The sequence below is a fragment of the Ictalurus punctatus genome, chromosome 14, assembly GCF_001660625.3.
Source record: "Ictalurus punctatus breed USDA103 chromosome 14, Coco_2.0, whole genome shotgun sequence".
NCBI classification, from domain to species: Eukaryota; Metazoa; Chordata; class Actinopteri; order Siluriformes; family Ictaluridae; genus Ictalurus; species Ictalurus punctatus.
In genome coordinates, this window is record NC_030429.2 from 7,885,748 (window position 1) to 7,901,798 (window position 16,051).

General features: G+C 36.0%; 1 protein-coding gene across 1 annotated transcript in view; it reads right to left on the reverse strand.

Moving 5' to 3' along the window:
• Positions 1-16,051, reverse strand: part of gfra4b (GDNF family receptor alpha 4b) — a 79,186-nt gene that overhangs the window by 13,179 nt on the left and 49,956 nt on the right. Inside the window, exons 2-3 of the mRNA XM_017484693.3 lie at positions 9,027-9,302; positions 6,690-6,770 (exon numbers count right to left, since the gene is read on the reverse strand). Of these exons, the coding sequence (XP_017340182.1) occupies positions 6,690-6,770; positions 9,027-9,302 (357 nt within the window). The remainder of the gene's footprint in view (positions 1-6,689; positions 6,771-9,026; positions 9,303-16,051) is intronic.

Sequence of the window (16,051 nt, forward strand, 5' to 3'; positions counted from 1 at the left end):
TATATTACTCCTAACCTTTGCTCCTGACATTATACTGTGTTGACACAAAACTCAGGCACTCTGTTGTAGGGTCTCGCTACATTCTTGGGAGAAAAAACATAGAACGGAGGAAGTTTTCCACATCTCAGTCGAAAAGTGGAAAGAAGTTAAGGTCAGTAAAACCCAAGGGAAATGAAAATAATAATAAAAATCAATCATCCACTCTTGTCTCTGCCTGCCTTGCTCTTTCATTACATGCTCTTTTAGAATCCGTTAGCAGATGGATTTTTAGCCCAAAAAAAAAAAAAAAAACGCAGACGAAGCCTATCTGCATCATTCAAAGGAAGCGGCTTTGTTGGTGTTTGCAGAGCTGTGGAGAAACATGGCTATGAAGCAGAATCAACAAATAAGTTTCGTGGTGGGGTTGAATGAAAGCGAGGGGGATAATTTAGGAGATAATGCAGCGAAAGGAAATTAAATAAATAAATAAATAAATAAAGCAAATACATATTCGAGGTGCTGGCCGTGTCCCCTCGCAGCAGTGGCCTGTATTACATTTTGCTCTTAAATGAAATGTTAAAAGATATTTGAACACAAGCAGAGCTAACTGTGCAAAAAGACATATTTAAGATTGCACATTTTATCTGCATCTGTGGAGACTCAAAGATCCAGACAAGCATCAGAGGCACATAAATATATTTACAGAATGAAGTCTAAAATATCTTCCATAATAACTCCAGTATTCAAACTCTATTCCTGTTCTAGCCCCTAGCCACATCACACACATAAATAGTCCAACCCAAACCAGCAGTCCAGCACTACTGAGACTCCAACAATCCTTACAGCCAACAATGGGAGATTAGAGAACTATTAGTCCTCATTATTAACAGAGTAATGTCTGAAGAATGCCTTTTACAACATACACATGCACTTTTACAACATATAATGCTTGAAATATATTCATGTGACATAAGATTAAGCCATCGAAGAGGTCCTGATCTACAAAGTCAGGACCTTGCATGTCATTTACAAAGAATAATTGTGCAAAGGATGTCGCATGCAAAATATGAGGAGGAAACAATATTTAAATAAGTTTGCATATGATAATTGTCTTTCCACAACAGTAAAACTAGAACTTGCCCTAGCACATATCGAAAATCAAATGTGTTCTGTTCATAAGGGATATGTAAATCAAAACCTTTTTACAGGCTCTTTAAATGCTGTGGGCAGTAATATACTCACTACAGTAATATTATGTCCCTTACGTGTCTTAATATCAGTATCTTATTACGATTTGGACACAGAATTCAGAGAAATTTAAAGTGTGTGTGTGTATGTGAATGTGTGTGTTATCTTTTTTTTTTATGATACCACATGCTGAATTATAAAATCTGATTGGTCAAAAGGAATCGATTCGTTTTCTATAACAGTAGCACTGAGAGTAGCTCTGGGTGCAAGACAAATCACAGGTTTATGAATACTCATACATTATTGTTTCTATAGAAAGCGTTCATTCAAAATAACTCATATGGCGTATACGTCACATAATCTAAGCCTAACAATAAACAAAAACATTAAACATTTAAAAAATATATATTTGAAGAACATATTTAAAGAAGGAGGAACCGTTCAATTGTTGATTTGGTGATAAGTTTTCTATAAGGAGAAGTTTATTTAACTTCTATACTATCTTCTATACCGCTTATCCTTTTCAGAGTCAAGGGAAACCTGGAGCCTATCCCAGGGAGCATCGGGCACAAGGCGGGTACACCTACACCCTGGACAGGATTAGTGCATTTTCTACCACAGGAAAGGACAGAGGACTTTGTGTTTTCGGGTTTCTCATTAACATGACAAACTGTGATTTCAAAATGCTTTTTTTAAAAGCATTTTTATCTCAGAGAGGTTGGTGAGGGAATAACTGTTGATAGCTGATATAACATAAGTGATAACAGGAACTAACTTGTTTCAAAGATGTTCCACAACACTAAATTTAACTACAAAAGAATCTTTAATTAATAATAAAATATCATCCTTAGCAAATTGCTGTGGTAGCAGTGAAATAAAGCACATGCTGTAATGGGGGGGGGGGGGGGGGGGTGTCAACATTAGTGTAGTAGCAGTAACTTCACCATCAGCAGTAAATTAACCACCCCTCCTGACTATTTTCCTATAACCTTTTTTTTTTTTTTTTAAATAACATTTAAAATATGATTTCAAATTGATTGTTCAAAGTGGCTTCTGCAAATATAATACGTGTCCTTCTCTGGCATTTACACAAGCAGTTGCTGGTCCCGAAGTGACTTTTAGGCTGCAGTAAATTGCACTCCTCATGCTCGATTCATCTATTTACATAGACACCACACTGTATTTTGCATTTTTAAGAAGAAATGCTGAACATTCATTAAGACAAACATGCAAAACAGACAAGACATGCCATTCTAGTCACATGAATAATACAATGATATTATATATGCTTTTACCAATAAGCCTTTTTAAAGCTTTTGTCAAGTTTGCATTTTTTTACCTGTGCAAATCTTTAGTAAATCCGTGTTTTAACGACTCAAAGAAATGTGATAGTATTTACACCTATTTATTATTGTATGTATAGATCTACGATTACATGCTACATCATTTTTAATTGGTAACACTATGCATAAGGTTCTCTGAACGGACATTATTTAACACATTATTTAACATGAACAAATTATGAACTTCAGTATCAATATACTAAACACCATACTTCCACTTGTATCAATTGTTTTATTTAACAATGAAACAAACAAGCCAAATAATCACCCCGAACATCAATCAATGTTTCTACCATTAGTGAGTAAAATTATGCCTGCACTGACCAAAAGGACTAACATTACACCTTAATGAGCATGCTTGTGCTTGTTAACTGGTAAATTTCAGAAGCACGGCTAAATAGCAAATAACAATATTTATATTTTTTACACCTGGAGATCAGACTTCAGTAAGCTATCAACATTTGTAAACATGCTGTACATTATTTTTTTGCTTATTTATGTGGAGTCATGTATTGAATAAACATCAGTCAGTGCAAGTGTATTTAGTTAACATTTAAACAAAAGACAATTAAAATGGTTTGCTAATTCTGAAATGCATGGTTTGTTAATGTTGAATAATGCAGTAAATAATGTTAGGAATCTTAATGTAAAGCCCTTTTGCTTTAAAATGAGCCTACAGTTGGTCTGAAGGCCAACAAGTGCTTTTCAGACAGCTAAATTCCAAGTCTCTAAATAAAGACTTGATTTGCCTTTATGTTGTTGGGGAAAAAAATGAACAAAGTATTGTCATATTCAGTGAACTGTGTGCTTAGATCTTTATCTCATACAACTCAGGTCTTAAAATACTTTCAGATTGCTTGAAGATCAATTGAGCTGTTAAGTATTACTGTAAAACAAGATTACATATCTCAGCGGGTTGCTTGTAGGTGCATATCATCACCTTAGATCTCAGCTCTCAGCAACTTGGCTAATTAATAATAATTGAGGTATTGTCAGCTCTTATAACAGCATCAGCGATATTAACCAGGGGTGATTTTAATCTAGACAGGCTTTGTTGCTATGTTCTATTTGTGAAGTCTCACTGTCACAGGACCTATGGGTTACATAGAAGATGGAAATTGTGTTTTATATAGAAGAGGAGTCACATAAGCAGTTCCACTGTATGTTTATGATAATCAAACCTGAATTGAGTTGCTTAATTTAGAAGATGTAAACCACCTTTTTTTCATGCCTGCAAAACCTTAATTATCTGGTTTGCTAATTTGTTTGGGCGTGAGACAGTTTTGTTGTTTGTGCTCATTGCTAGTTTTGTTGTTAGAAACGAAAGCATTTGCATTGACAGGGGTGGAGAAGCACAGCAGGGATTATGACATTCAAAAAGCCGAAATTTCCAAATCTACCTATGGTACAAATTGATTTCAAGCAGTCAAGGGCATTCAAGCATTCATTGCTTAAAATTGTTATATCTACATGAACAGCTACTTCAACTACCTACTAACCAAACTACTGATTAATTTTTTAAATCTGTGACTAATAAGAACCAACAACTCAGTTGTGGGTACTAAATTTGGATCAGACAGTTGATGCATCATTACAGATGAAACATCATATCATTAGTTATATCGAGATTTGCCAGCATTGCTATCCAAGTAAGTCCTAGCAGGAAGAGGAAAAAAGCGTCACTGATAAAAAATAAATAAATAAAAACAAACATGCATGGGCTGAATTGATTTTCACATAAGTCCTAAGAGTAAAGGCTGGAAAAGGTTACAAATCATCTCTAAAGAGTTTGGACTCCACCAGTCCACAATTATACAGACTGCGTACAAATTGAGGAAATTCAGGACCATTGTTACCCTCCCCAGGAGTGGTCGACCAACAAAGATCACTCCAAGAGCAAGACGTATAATAGTCCACAAGGTCACAAAGGAACCCAGGGTACCTTCTAAGCAACTAAAGGCCTCTCTCACATTGGCTATTGTTAATGTTCATGAGTCCACCATCAGGAGAACACTGACCAACAATGGTGTGCATGGCAGGGCCACTGTTGCTGCCCCTCTGCAGTTTGCTAAAGATAACATAGACAAACCAGAAGACTACTGGAAAATAGTTTTGTGGATGGATGAGACCAAAATAAAACTTTTTGATTTAAATGGGAAGTGATATGTTTGGAGAAAAGAAAACACTGCATTCCAGCACAAGAACTTTATCCCATCTGTGAAACATGGTGGTGGTAGTATCATAGTTAGGGCCTGTTTTGCTGCATCTGGTCCTGGGCGACTTGCCTTTATTGATGGAACAATGAATTCTGAATTACCTTAGTGAATTCTAAAGCAAAATATCAGGACATCCTTTTGTGATCTGAATCTCAAGAGAAAGTGATCATTCAGCAAGACAACGGCCCTAAGTACACAAGTCGTTCTACCAAAGAATGGTCAAAGTCCTGACCTTAATCCAATAGAAATATTGGGGAAGGGCCTGAAGCAAGCAGTTCATGTGAGGAAACCCACCAACATCCCGGAGTTGAAGCTGTTCTGTACTGAGGAACGGGCTAAAATTCCTCCAAGCCGATGTGCAGAACAGTTACAGAGAATGTTTAGTTGCAGATATAGCTGCACATGGGGGTCACAGCAGATACTGAAAGCAAAGGTTCACATACGTGTTCACATACTCAATAAATAAATGACAAATATAATAGTTTGTCTCATTTGTTCAACTGGGTTCTCCTTGTCTACTTTCAGGATATCTGATGATGTTTAAGGTCATATTTATGCAGAAATTGGGAAAATTCTAATGGATTCACAAGCTTTCAGGCACCACTGTAATACAAAATATCTCATGAAAAAGGACATTATCAACTATACAATATGTACTAAAAGAAAATATTAAATGGCAGCACATTACCCTGCACCCAGTTTATTGACATTTAAATGCAAAATACTTGCCCTTTAGTGTTCTATTTGCTCACAAGACAGAAGTTCACCCAGATATATTCAACACTAAGGTAACTGCAAATGCTTCTGTCAACATACTGCATACTTTTCCCCTTCTGTGAATTGGCTTTTCCACTGGATTAATTTTATTCTCATTTGATCTGATCTCTACTTTCCATGAAAAAGCAGAAACTATAGTTTTCAGGTGTGTTCCAAATCACTGTATCAACGGGACAAATATAGCAAATGGTAGCGCTAAACTGTAAATAATGCACCTCTGAATATTAATAAGTCAATTCCAAAATTATAGCAATCAAAGAGATTAGGAATTGTCTGAATGAAACCTTAAACCCTAGAGATTCACACCAAAAAAGTACACAAATACAAATATTTGTTGAACATTTAGTCAGCCAGCTGGCTATTTCTACCACCAACATACTGATGCAAAACCTATAACTGTTTTTAAGATAATAATGTGCATGGATTTCACAGTAACATGCCTAAAATTATCAAGAATATACTGTATAATGTAACACCAAATGAAAATATGAGCCTTACACTTCTACTCTGTAAAAGTAGTGACACTAGCACCCCATATCTTTTCTGCCCAGCTTCAGTAATTGCTAAAGTTCTCCTGCCTAGCACCAATTATACATATCAAAATTATCTCCACCTTCTGATGGTAGTCTATGTGTCAATCTGATTTTATGACAATGATTATTATCACTTCCCACACTTATTCTTATAGAGCTTTACATTTGAGTAATAGCAGATTTTGACATGTCAAACCCATTTCTTTCCTAACCCTGAGCAAGCTAATCTTCATTCTGCCTTATATGTAGGTTAGAGTGGGGAAAAGTGTCTGCCAAATTAATAAATGTCAATTTTACAGCTCGCAATTACTTGGTTCGCTTATTTTCATACACAGAGAATGAAGGACTGGCCGTGGTCTGGGTCGAACTTCTCCTGAAGCCGTACTTGCAATAATACTAGTCTATTTTCTTGTAAAGCTTACTGGATGCTTTTATACCTTACAGAATTTATGTACAGTTATCGTGGATGCTGCAGTCAGCCACAAACTATGATATCCTGAGGAAATACTTATTTATCAAGAATCTTCTTTGGACATTGTTCGTCAATTTATTAGCAAACATAAGGCATTTCTCTATAATGCACTACTTCTGACAGACTTCTGTAATCATGGGAGATTAAATGTGCATATTCTTATTAAAGTATAGAAGTTTACCTGCAGTGATGGACGCTAGACGGACGTAGTCATATCCTTTCTCCACTGTCTCATACGGATAGCTCTCCACCAGATTGAGCCCTAAGAGAGACATGATAGCACTTGATATCTATGCACACTTCAGAAAAATGCAACAGTTCTACCTCTTAAACTCACAGAACTTGTCAACAGGCCTAGATTTATATTTATATTTTCTGTCACAAATACACATCTATCCTATTCATTTTATTGTCGTTACTGAATAATTCACAGTATTTACTGAATACTATGCTTGAAGGTGAATAACTGTATAATTAAATAAGATAATATAAATAAAATAAGAAGGTCAAGTAGGCCTAGTTTACAGAGTTCATTTACTATAGGGTTAAAGAAATGCAGCTAAAATCTCCAGATTGATGAGTATGTCAGTATGACAAAATTCTAGACGTGAAGTATGATTTATCCAGCTAGACAGCAACGACAGGGTTGGGTGAAGTGACTATATACAACCCCAATTATGAAAAAGTTGGGACAGTATGGAAAATGCAAAAACACATTTTTAACACATTATTACAGTTTTGCTTTGTGAATTTAATTTAATTTAGAAAATATACACTCATTTCAAATCTGATGACTGCAACACACTCCAAAAAAGTTGGGACAGTTGACTGATTACCACTGTGTAACATCACCTTTTCTTTTAATAACACTTATTACGCGTTTGGTGTGAAGACACCAGTTGGTTAAGTTTAGTAAGTGGAATTTTCCCTCATTCATCCATTATGCGTAAACTGCGCAACTGTACGGGGTCTTAATTACCTTATTTTGCGCTTCATAATGCGCCAAACATTCTCAATTGGAGACAGGTTGGGACTGTAGGCAGGCCATGCTAGCACCCGCACTCTCTGCTTACACTACCATGCGCTTGTATTCCAGGCAGTTTTGACATTGTTCTGCTCTGGATGGCAGCATATGTTGCTCCAAAATGTGTACATATCTTTTTGCATTAATGATGTCCTCACAGATGTGCAAGTTACCCATGCCATGACAGATACTGGATTTTGGACCTGATGCTGATAACAGCTTGGATGGTCCTTTTCCTCTTTGACCAGCGGAACATGACGGCTGTTTTGTCCAAAAACTATTTGAAATGCTGACTCGTCGGACCACAAAACACGATTCCACTGTGCTACTGTCCATGTCAGATGAGACCGAGCCCAGAGAAGTCAGTGGCGCTTCTGGTCAGTGTTGATGTATGGCTTCTGCTTTACATAGTAAAGCCTTAATTTGCATCTGTGGATGTAGCGGCGAATGGTGTTGACTGACAAAGGTTTACCAAAGTATTCCTGAGCCATGTCAGGATATCCATTACGGACTCATGACTGTTTTTAAGACAGTGATGTCTGAGGGATTGGAGATTACGTGCATTCAGAAGTGGTTTTTAGCCTTGCCCTTTATACACCGAGATTTGACTGGATTCCTTGAATCTTTTAATTATATTTTGCACTGTAGAAGGTGAAATGTCCAAAATCCTACCGATTTGTCTGGGGAATGTTGTTCTCAATGTGTATTCGCTGACACATTTATTGGCAGATTGGCGAGCTTCAACCCATCCTTGCTCTTGAAGGACTAGGTCTTTTTTGGAGGCTGATTATGTACTATGATTACACGATTGCCTCACCTGTTTCACATCACCTTCTTAGTTCCCCTTGTCACATCAGTATTAGTCCTAAATCACCCCTGTCCCAACTTTTTTGGAACATGTTGCATGCATCAATTTCAAAATAAACGTTTACCTTCAAAAAACTATGCAATTGATTAGGTAAAACATCAAATACCTAGTCTTTATACATTTTTTGTTTAAATACAAGTCAAAGTACATTTACAAATCATTCCTCTTTGTTTTCATTAACATTTTCCATATTGTCCCAACTTTTTTAAAATTGGGGTTGTAATATTGTCACTGTGATAAATTATGTCACAATACACTTTGCTGAGATATCGCGGGTTTATATTTTTTAACACTAATAACCCTGTTTTGTTGGCAAAACTTTTTTTTTTCTTTTGCCCAGCTCCTAATCCAATCACTTAAATTGCTGTGAATTTTATCATTATTATTAACTATATTTACATCATCCAATCAAATACACACCAATGTGTATCAACACCAACTCATCATTAACAAGGACTTACTCTTAAGACATTAAAAAAAAACCTTTTTAACTATAAAACCTCTATAACTAAATGAATTACGTTGAATTTCCAAGTACAAGGCACTTATTTACAGTAATGCAGTGTTTTTGTTTTTTTTATACTAAGTAGCACTGTAGAAATTATGGGCAATAAACAGTATCTCACCATGTATGCCAGACTGGTAGAGACTCCAGTATATACTCAGGCAGTTCTTCTCTCTCTTCATGCCACGTCGGCACTGGCAGCCATGCAGCGGGCTGGACAGCAGAGCAGACACAGCATTGGCACACTGGCTGCGTGCACCAGGGCCCAGCTTCATGCTGCCGTCTCCGGCCACACACTGACGCAGGGTCCTGAGGCGCGGGCTGCATGTCTCATCACTGGAGCATGAGTCCCCAGCCAGGAGGCAGTCCCTTCCTACACATAATACCACCTGCAGGGCTGTAACATAAACACACATAATGTCATCAGTGCAGAACCTATAAGTTAAAAGTTACTGCTATGATACAAATCTCTTTTCTCTGCATAAAAATAAAAAATACTGAACTTTTTAATGACCTCTGGGGAGGCCCCCAAAAGAGTTTTCTTTTTAATTGGTGCACATGATGTACTTAATTGTGGGCACAGTTTAGTTTTACATGGCCATAGGTAAAAAGGACATGAAATTGTAATACATGATTTCCTTGATCCATGTTCTCAACTCATTTGAAGTTTTTGCATTAGAAAAATTGTTTGCACATTTTGGTTAATAATAATAATAGTAACAGTAAACTTTATTTTATAGAGTGCCTTTAAAAGCGGCTTATCAAAGCACTGTACACAAAATAAGCAGTACATAGCACAATAAATAAAAATACAAGCAAAGATCAACAGGCAAATGCTAGTTAAAAAAAAGTATGCCTTGAGTTGAGCTTTAAAAATGTCATAGGTCTGAGCTTCCCTAAATTCAAGAGAAGAGAGTTCAAAGGGTAGGAGCACAGACAGAAAAAGCCCTGTCACCCATAGATCTTAAGCAGGTTTGTGGAACAGTCAACAAATTAAACTGTGAGGAGCGCAGCCTGCGATTTGGGAGGTAAGGGATTAACAATGCAGATAAATAATGAGGAGCCAAGCGATTTAATGCTTTGTAGGTCAGCATCATAATTTTAAAATCGACACATAACCTGACCAGGAGCCATTGCAAGGACCCCAAAACAGGTGTAATATGATTGCATGTCCTGGTCCCAGTCAGGATCCTGGCGTCAGAGCTTTGTACATATTGGAGTCTATTGATTGTAGATTTAGATACTCCGGCTAAAAGAGTGTTACAGGAATCTATCCGAGAGACAGAGGTGAAAAACAGGATGCTTTAACAGTACTCTGTAGAAAAGAACCAAATGTAAGACTAGCATCAAAAATGACTACAAGGTTCCTCAATTTGCTTTGAGTCTCCAAAACAGAGCCATTAACCAACAGAGACAATAAACCAGCTTTGAGAATTTGATGGCGGGAACGTATAAGCATAAATTCAGTTTTACTATTATTCAGTCAGAGAAAAATTATTATTCATCCATGTTTAAAGTATTAAATAAATTTCAGTTAGCACATTCAATACTTCTTTCCTGTGTCATTACACTTTATTACACACAATTTTATTTACGGCCTTTAATGTAGTGAATTCTTTATATTTCCAGATTTCTTGAGTTAATACTGATGTTTCACATGAAAATTTCATGTGAATAGCCTCATTGGAAATATACTTACTGAAAAAAAATGTTGACGTGTCCAATACTTATTTCCCTGACTGTATATAAATTTGGTGATCTCAGCAGATGCCCAGGTGGAGATAAATAAATATTGAATAGTAAAGGGCCTAAAACTGAGCCCTGAGGAACACCAGTGATTACAAAGATAATGTCAGACCTCTAACCACCCATAGAAATAAACTGGGAACTGGCAGTATAATAGGATTTAAACCAGATTAAAACTGCCGCGGACACACCAAAAACTCTTTCAAGGCTGGTAAGAAAATGACCATGATCATCAGTATCAAATGAGGCTCTAAGATCAAGAAGGATGAGAATGGAAGTTGCTCCAGAATTAGAACCCATCAACAAGTCTAGCTTTCGTAACTTTGACCAAAGCTGTTTCAGTACTATGAGATTTTTGAAAACCTGACTGAAGGGGTTCAAAGAGGTTATTAATCTTAAGATTATTACACAATTGAGAGGCAACAACGCGCTCAAATATTTTTGCCAAAAACGGAAGATTTGAGATGGGACAAAAATTCTTAAAATCATCCAGGGCAGCATTTTCTTTTTTTTGGCACAGGTATTACAGCAGCAAACTTTAATGGTGCTGGAACAACCCTAGTCTCCAATGATTCATTTATAATACTGAGGATAGCAGGGCACCAAACGTCGAAGCAAGATTTAAATAAGCTTATGGGAATAGGATCAAGCAAGTAAGTGGTAGATTTCATGCTAGATACCTCCCTTGTGAGAGCCTCAGAATCAAGCTGTGAAAAATGAGAAAAGGAAACACCAGCGAACCCAGATGGACGAAAGAATGAAGCGGTGGAATCAGATGTGACAAAAATTTTTGTGAACATTATAGATTTTAGAATTAAAAAACTGAAGAAAAGAATGACATAGCTGTTGAGAAACAGGCAAGTTGATAACAGCATTAACTTGAAGCAATCTATTTATAGTTTGGAACAAGCGTCTGGGATTTCCTTGATTGTTTACAATAATCTGAGAGAAATAAGATGATCTTTCGGTCCCAATTAATGCTCTGTAGTCACCCAGAAGATCCATCCAAGCTTGACAATAGATCTTCAAGCCAGTAAGGTGCCATTTACGCTCCATTTTCCAACAAGCAGCCTTTCTAGGTTAATATGTGCCCCCTCTAAAAAGAACATGCCCATGATTTATTCTAATGGACAAACTAATCTGTGGGCTACGACTCAAATTTAGATCATCAGTCTCCTTTATGGACAGAGATTTTTTAAATTAATATTATGTTTTATATTCTTTAATTATTGTAATGGAATTGTAATGTATTGTTTAATTAATGTATACTTTTCCATTGGGATTCCCTATGGAGAAATACTCAGAGCACATACCTCCTTTGGCTTTGTGAACAAGAGGACAGAGATATTAGGGGTGTATAAACATTCACCACTGGCAAATTCATTTTATTATTATGCACACTGCTCCCAGTAACCTACCACAGCACTCCATGGTGATGTTATCTTTAAAGGAGTACATAAATGAACCAAAACCTAGGCACAATTCTGTTAATTGGGAACTTGAAATAGCAAATTGAGAGCATGAATAAAGCAAATAGTGCATGCATTATGATTCAGTGACATCAATTTCAAATCTCATGGCCACACTGTGTACTCAAAATAAAAATAAAAAAGATTCATTTCTTGGTCTCCCAAGGGATCTGTAAAAAAAAAAAAAAAATCACTAAAAGCCAGTTATAGAGATTATTTGTCCTTCACAGATGGGTGACATGTAAATTCTTGAGCATATTTCCACATTTGCATGAGTAAAGTATGTCGATTTTTATTTTTTTTTGGCAATTTTCATAATTTAATAAACCTCTCTGCAAAAGAGAACCCATTTTAATGCATTTTAATGATGTTTAATTCAAAGTGTGAGACAACAGCTTCTTCCAGGAGTAAGGCGGAAAATACTAAATAACTACAGGCAGGAGCACCATCATTCACCTCATAAATTTAACTGCATCAGAAATGAGCTCTGGGCAAAAGTTCAAAAGGAATGACAAAATATGTGTTATTTTAAACATGTTAATGCATGTGTGCACTTCCGAACAGACAGATGTGTCTCTGCATGTTTGTATCCTAAGAAAAACAAACAAACAATCAAAAAAACAGTTTGTTTCACTGTTCACAGATAGCTCAATATTTCCAGACATGACACATCCAGGGAGGCTCAATATCCCATATATTGAATAAAGTCCCAGAGCCTCTATCAGGTGAGGAGGCACGTGTAGACATTTCTGCGGAGGCAGCACACGCTTAGCTATCATGACTACACACATGAGAATAAGTGGAGATGACAGGAGGCAAAATAGGACCTTGTATTGTGCTTGAGCGCTGTTCTGCATCAGCAGTTGAACGGGATTAAGGGAGGGATAAATGTGTTTGATACAAAGCTGGCTAGCAAGACTTCGATCAAACAAGACACAATGAGAAAATGCATTATTTAGACCCTTAAGCTTCCCTGCTCGCCATCTTACACATAGAGGGATATAAATCAGCTCAACCCCTTATCTGGATTTTAACTGTTATTTTTTTTCATGCAGTCTTCTGTTTATTTGAGCGTTATGTTAATTAATGAAAATGTGCTCATAAGAAAGACATGTAGCAGAATTTCAATAAGGAAGCGGGGGCTTTGTTTGTTAAGTGCTTCAGAATGAGACCTTGGGTTTGGTTTCTTTAATGTGTGATGTTAATTAAGGCATTAATGATTAAGAGTGTTTTCGATTCTGGGTCATTAGGTGGAGGGGCCTATAAGCTCAGGTTAGCTTTCACATAGAAGAATTGCTCATACTTATATATATATATATATATATATATATATATATATATATATATATATATATATATATATATATATATGACTTTTATGCATGCAGCTTTGTAAAACGGAAGACATTCAATCTAAAATCAGTTTACTAGTTTGTATTAGTTTCCTTTCACTCAAGCAATAAATACCAGCATTTTTTGGATGCATGAAATGTCATAATGCAGGAATATGTGTAAACAATGAGCCTCTCATTTGTTTGCTTGCTTCTCTGATGTTCTCAGTGCAAGCACTGAGAAGGTTCTGAGTTGCATCCATCAGCATTAGAATGCCTTTTTTATTAAATATATTTGTATTACAACCATTTCCCCATAAAACTTGAAACAGGAAATATTATGACAAGTTGAACCAATGGTTATACTCTGCATGTGGTGCCAACAGTGGATAGCTTCCTCAAACGATGTGGAGCGCATCACGGTTATAAATTAACAAACCCAAGACCACATTTTTCAACAGGATCAGTGATCGGTTTACTGTACTGCTCCCGGACTTTGAAAACAGCCAACACCCTTTGCCAAACTGTGAAAACATCCTATACTCTACCCAAAGCAACATGGTACAAGTGGAAAGAGTTAATTAAGTAATTAGAGTAGCTATCACTGTAATAACTTCTAAATTGAATAGTCTTGCAAAAAAGATCAATTCTATACACATTTCATGAAAAGGACTGTATTCCTCTATTAATACAATTAATTTTTAAAAAGTGGGAAAAGGTTTGCAGTCTTGTCAAGGCTTTCACAGACTTCTGCCAGGTCAATGACTAACTGCAAACCTAAATAATACCAAGCATGTCATATCGAATTGCAGATTAAATCAAATCTTCCAAGCCCACAATGACAAGGCCAGTGTATTCAGGTGTACTGATATGGAAATTTTCACATTCAGCAACTGCCAGTGACCTGTCATTCCATAAATTTAAATTCTTAACGTTATTTTCATTAATAAGATGAGCTGTTAGCTGATTCAGAAGTGGTGCAGCCTCAGATCAGTACCTGCATAATTATTCTTCAAACCAAACAATTTAAAAACAATTGGGTTATTAAATAAAATGATGACTTTTGGTATCTATTCAACACTAGCTGATTGCTATCTGGAAGCAAGCGTTCCACAGCTTAACCTGTCTGTTTCTCTATTGTACTATGTTGCTTTTTCAAGGTTTTCATTTGATTTACCCTCTTATACAGTGATGTAGTTAAAGGTAAGCACAGTACAGAAAGTTCACAGAGAAACAGGACACTTCACACAAAAGCCGTTCATCAGCTGTGCACACAAATTGTCTGTAGAACTGGAAACCAGTTGATTCTTAAAACGGATAATGATTTGATAGTTGTCCAATTGTTTATGTTCATTCCATATATATTAGTGCTCACTTTATATGTATGAAAATTTAGTATGACTGGCAGACCACAATATATGTACAGCTTTTGAACACCTTACATTAAGGCATTTTTTTGTTTAACGGACCTCATTTTAAATAACATTTAAAAATATATATATTTTTAAGAATAAGGTATTAGCAAATTGAGAAATATTTATTACTAACTGTTGGGTGAATTGAGAAATGTTAGACATGACTTAATTTTATTGAAACAATCTTGATCTAATCTAATCAGAAAAGGCCAAAATCTGTATCGCTCTAATTAAGCACTGTAACACACCATATATTTATAACTTACACTTAATTATAGCCCAGCGTGGGAGTCTTTTAGCTATAGGCTATAGCAGGTTTATCCTCCAAATGTACCTGCTTTTAATAAAGCACTCAGAGTCCCTCAGGAGCTGAAAGCGACTGGTTAATAAGTTCCACTAAATCTAATTCTGCTCCCTTTCTGTTGGGGGGTGGGGGGGTGTCTGTGGAAATAATAGTGATTAAACTGGAATAAAACTGGGAAAAAAATGCTTGACTGACAGAATATACTGTATAATATATTGCATTTATATATATATATATATATATATATATATATATATATATATATATATATATATATATATATATATATATATATATATATATAATCTACTGTAATCAGCTTCCTGTAACATTCTCTGTAATATCCCAAGATCACTGATAGAGTGATGCCTGGCCCGAATTTGACGCTATGGCTACTTCATGACTCCTATAGTCGTCTCGCCTAAAAGTGCTTGATGTCAGGGGACAAACCTGTCAATAAATAATCCAGGCAAAACAGCGAGGGTGTTCACATTGTGCTGTAATCTATTTTCTGTTACACCAACAGAACCATATCAATCACAGCCTTTCTACATGAGAGCACTTTAAATTTGCATATGTTGTTGCAGCATAATTAAACAGACCCACCAATGCTTTTAGCTTAGTCATGAAAGCTGCCATGCAAACTTTCTCCATTAGAATTGTATTGATCCCAATCTACCAACTGTGTCACACATCAGTATCTGCAAAAAGCATGGGATCTGTGGTTGGATAAATTGTACAATTTTATCCATTATGTAAATATCGTAATCTTAAAAAAATTATTCATTATTCAGTTCAAATCCACATGGGTCCTCTTGGCATCCTTCAAAAACAATTCATTTCCAGAAATAAAAAGAAGATAAGGAAAAGAGAAAGACTCC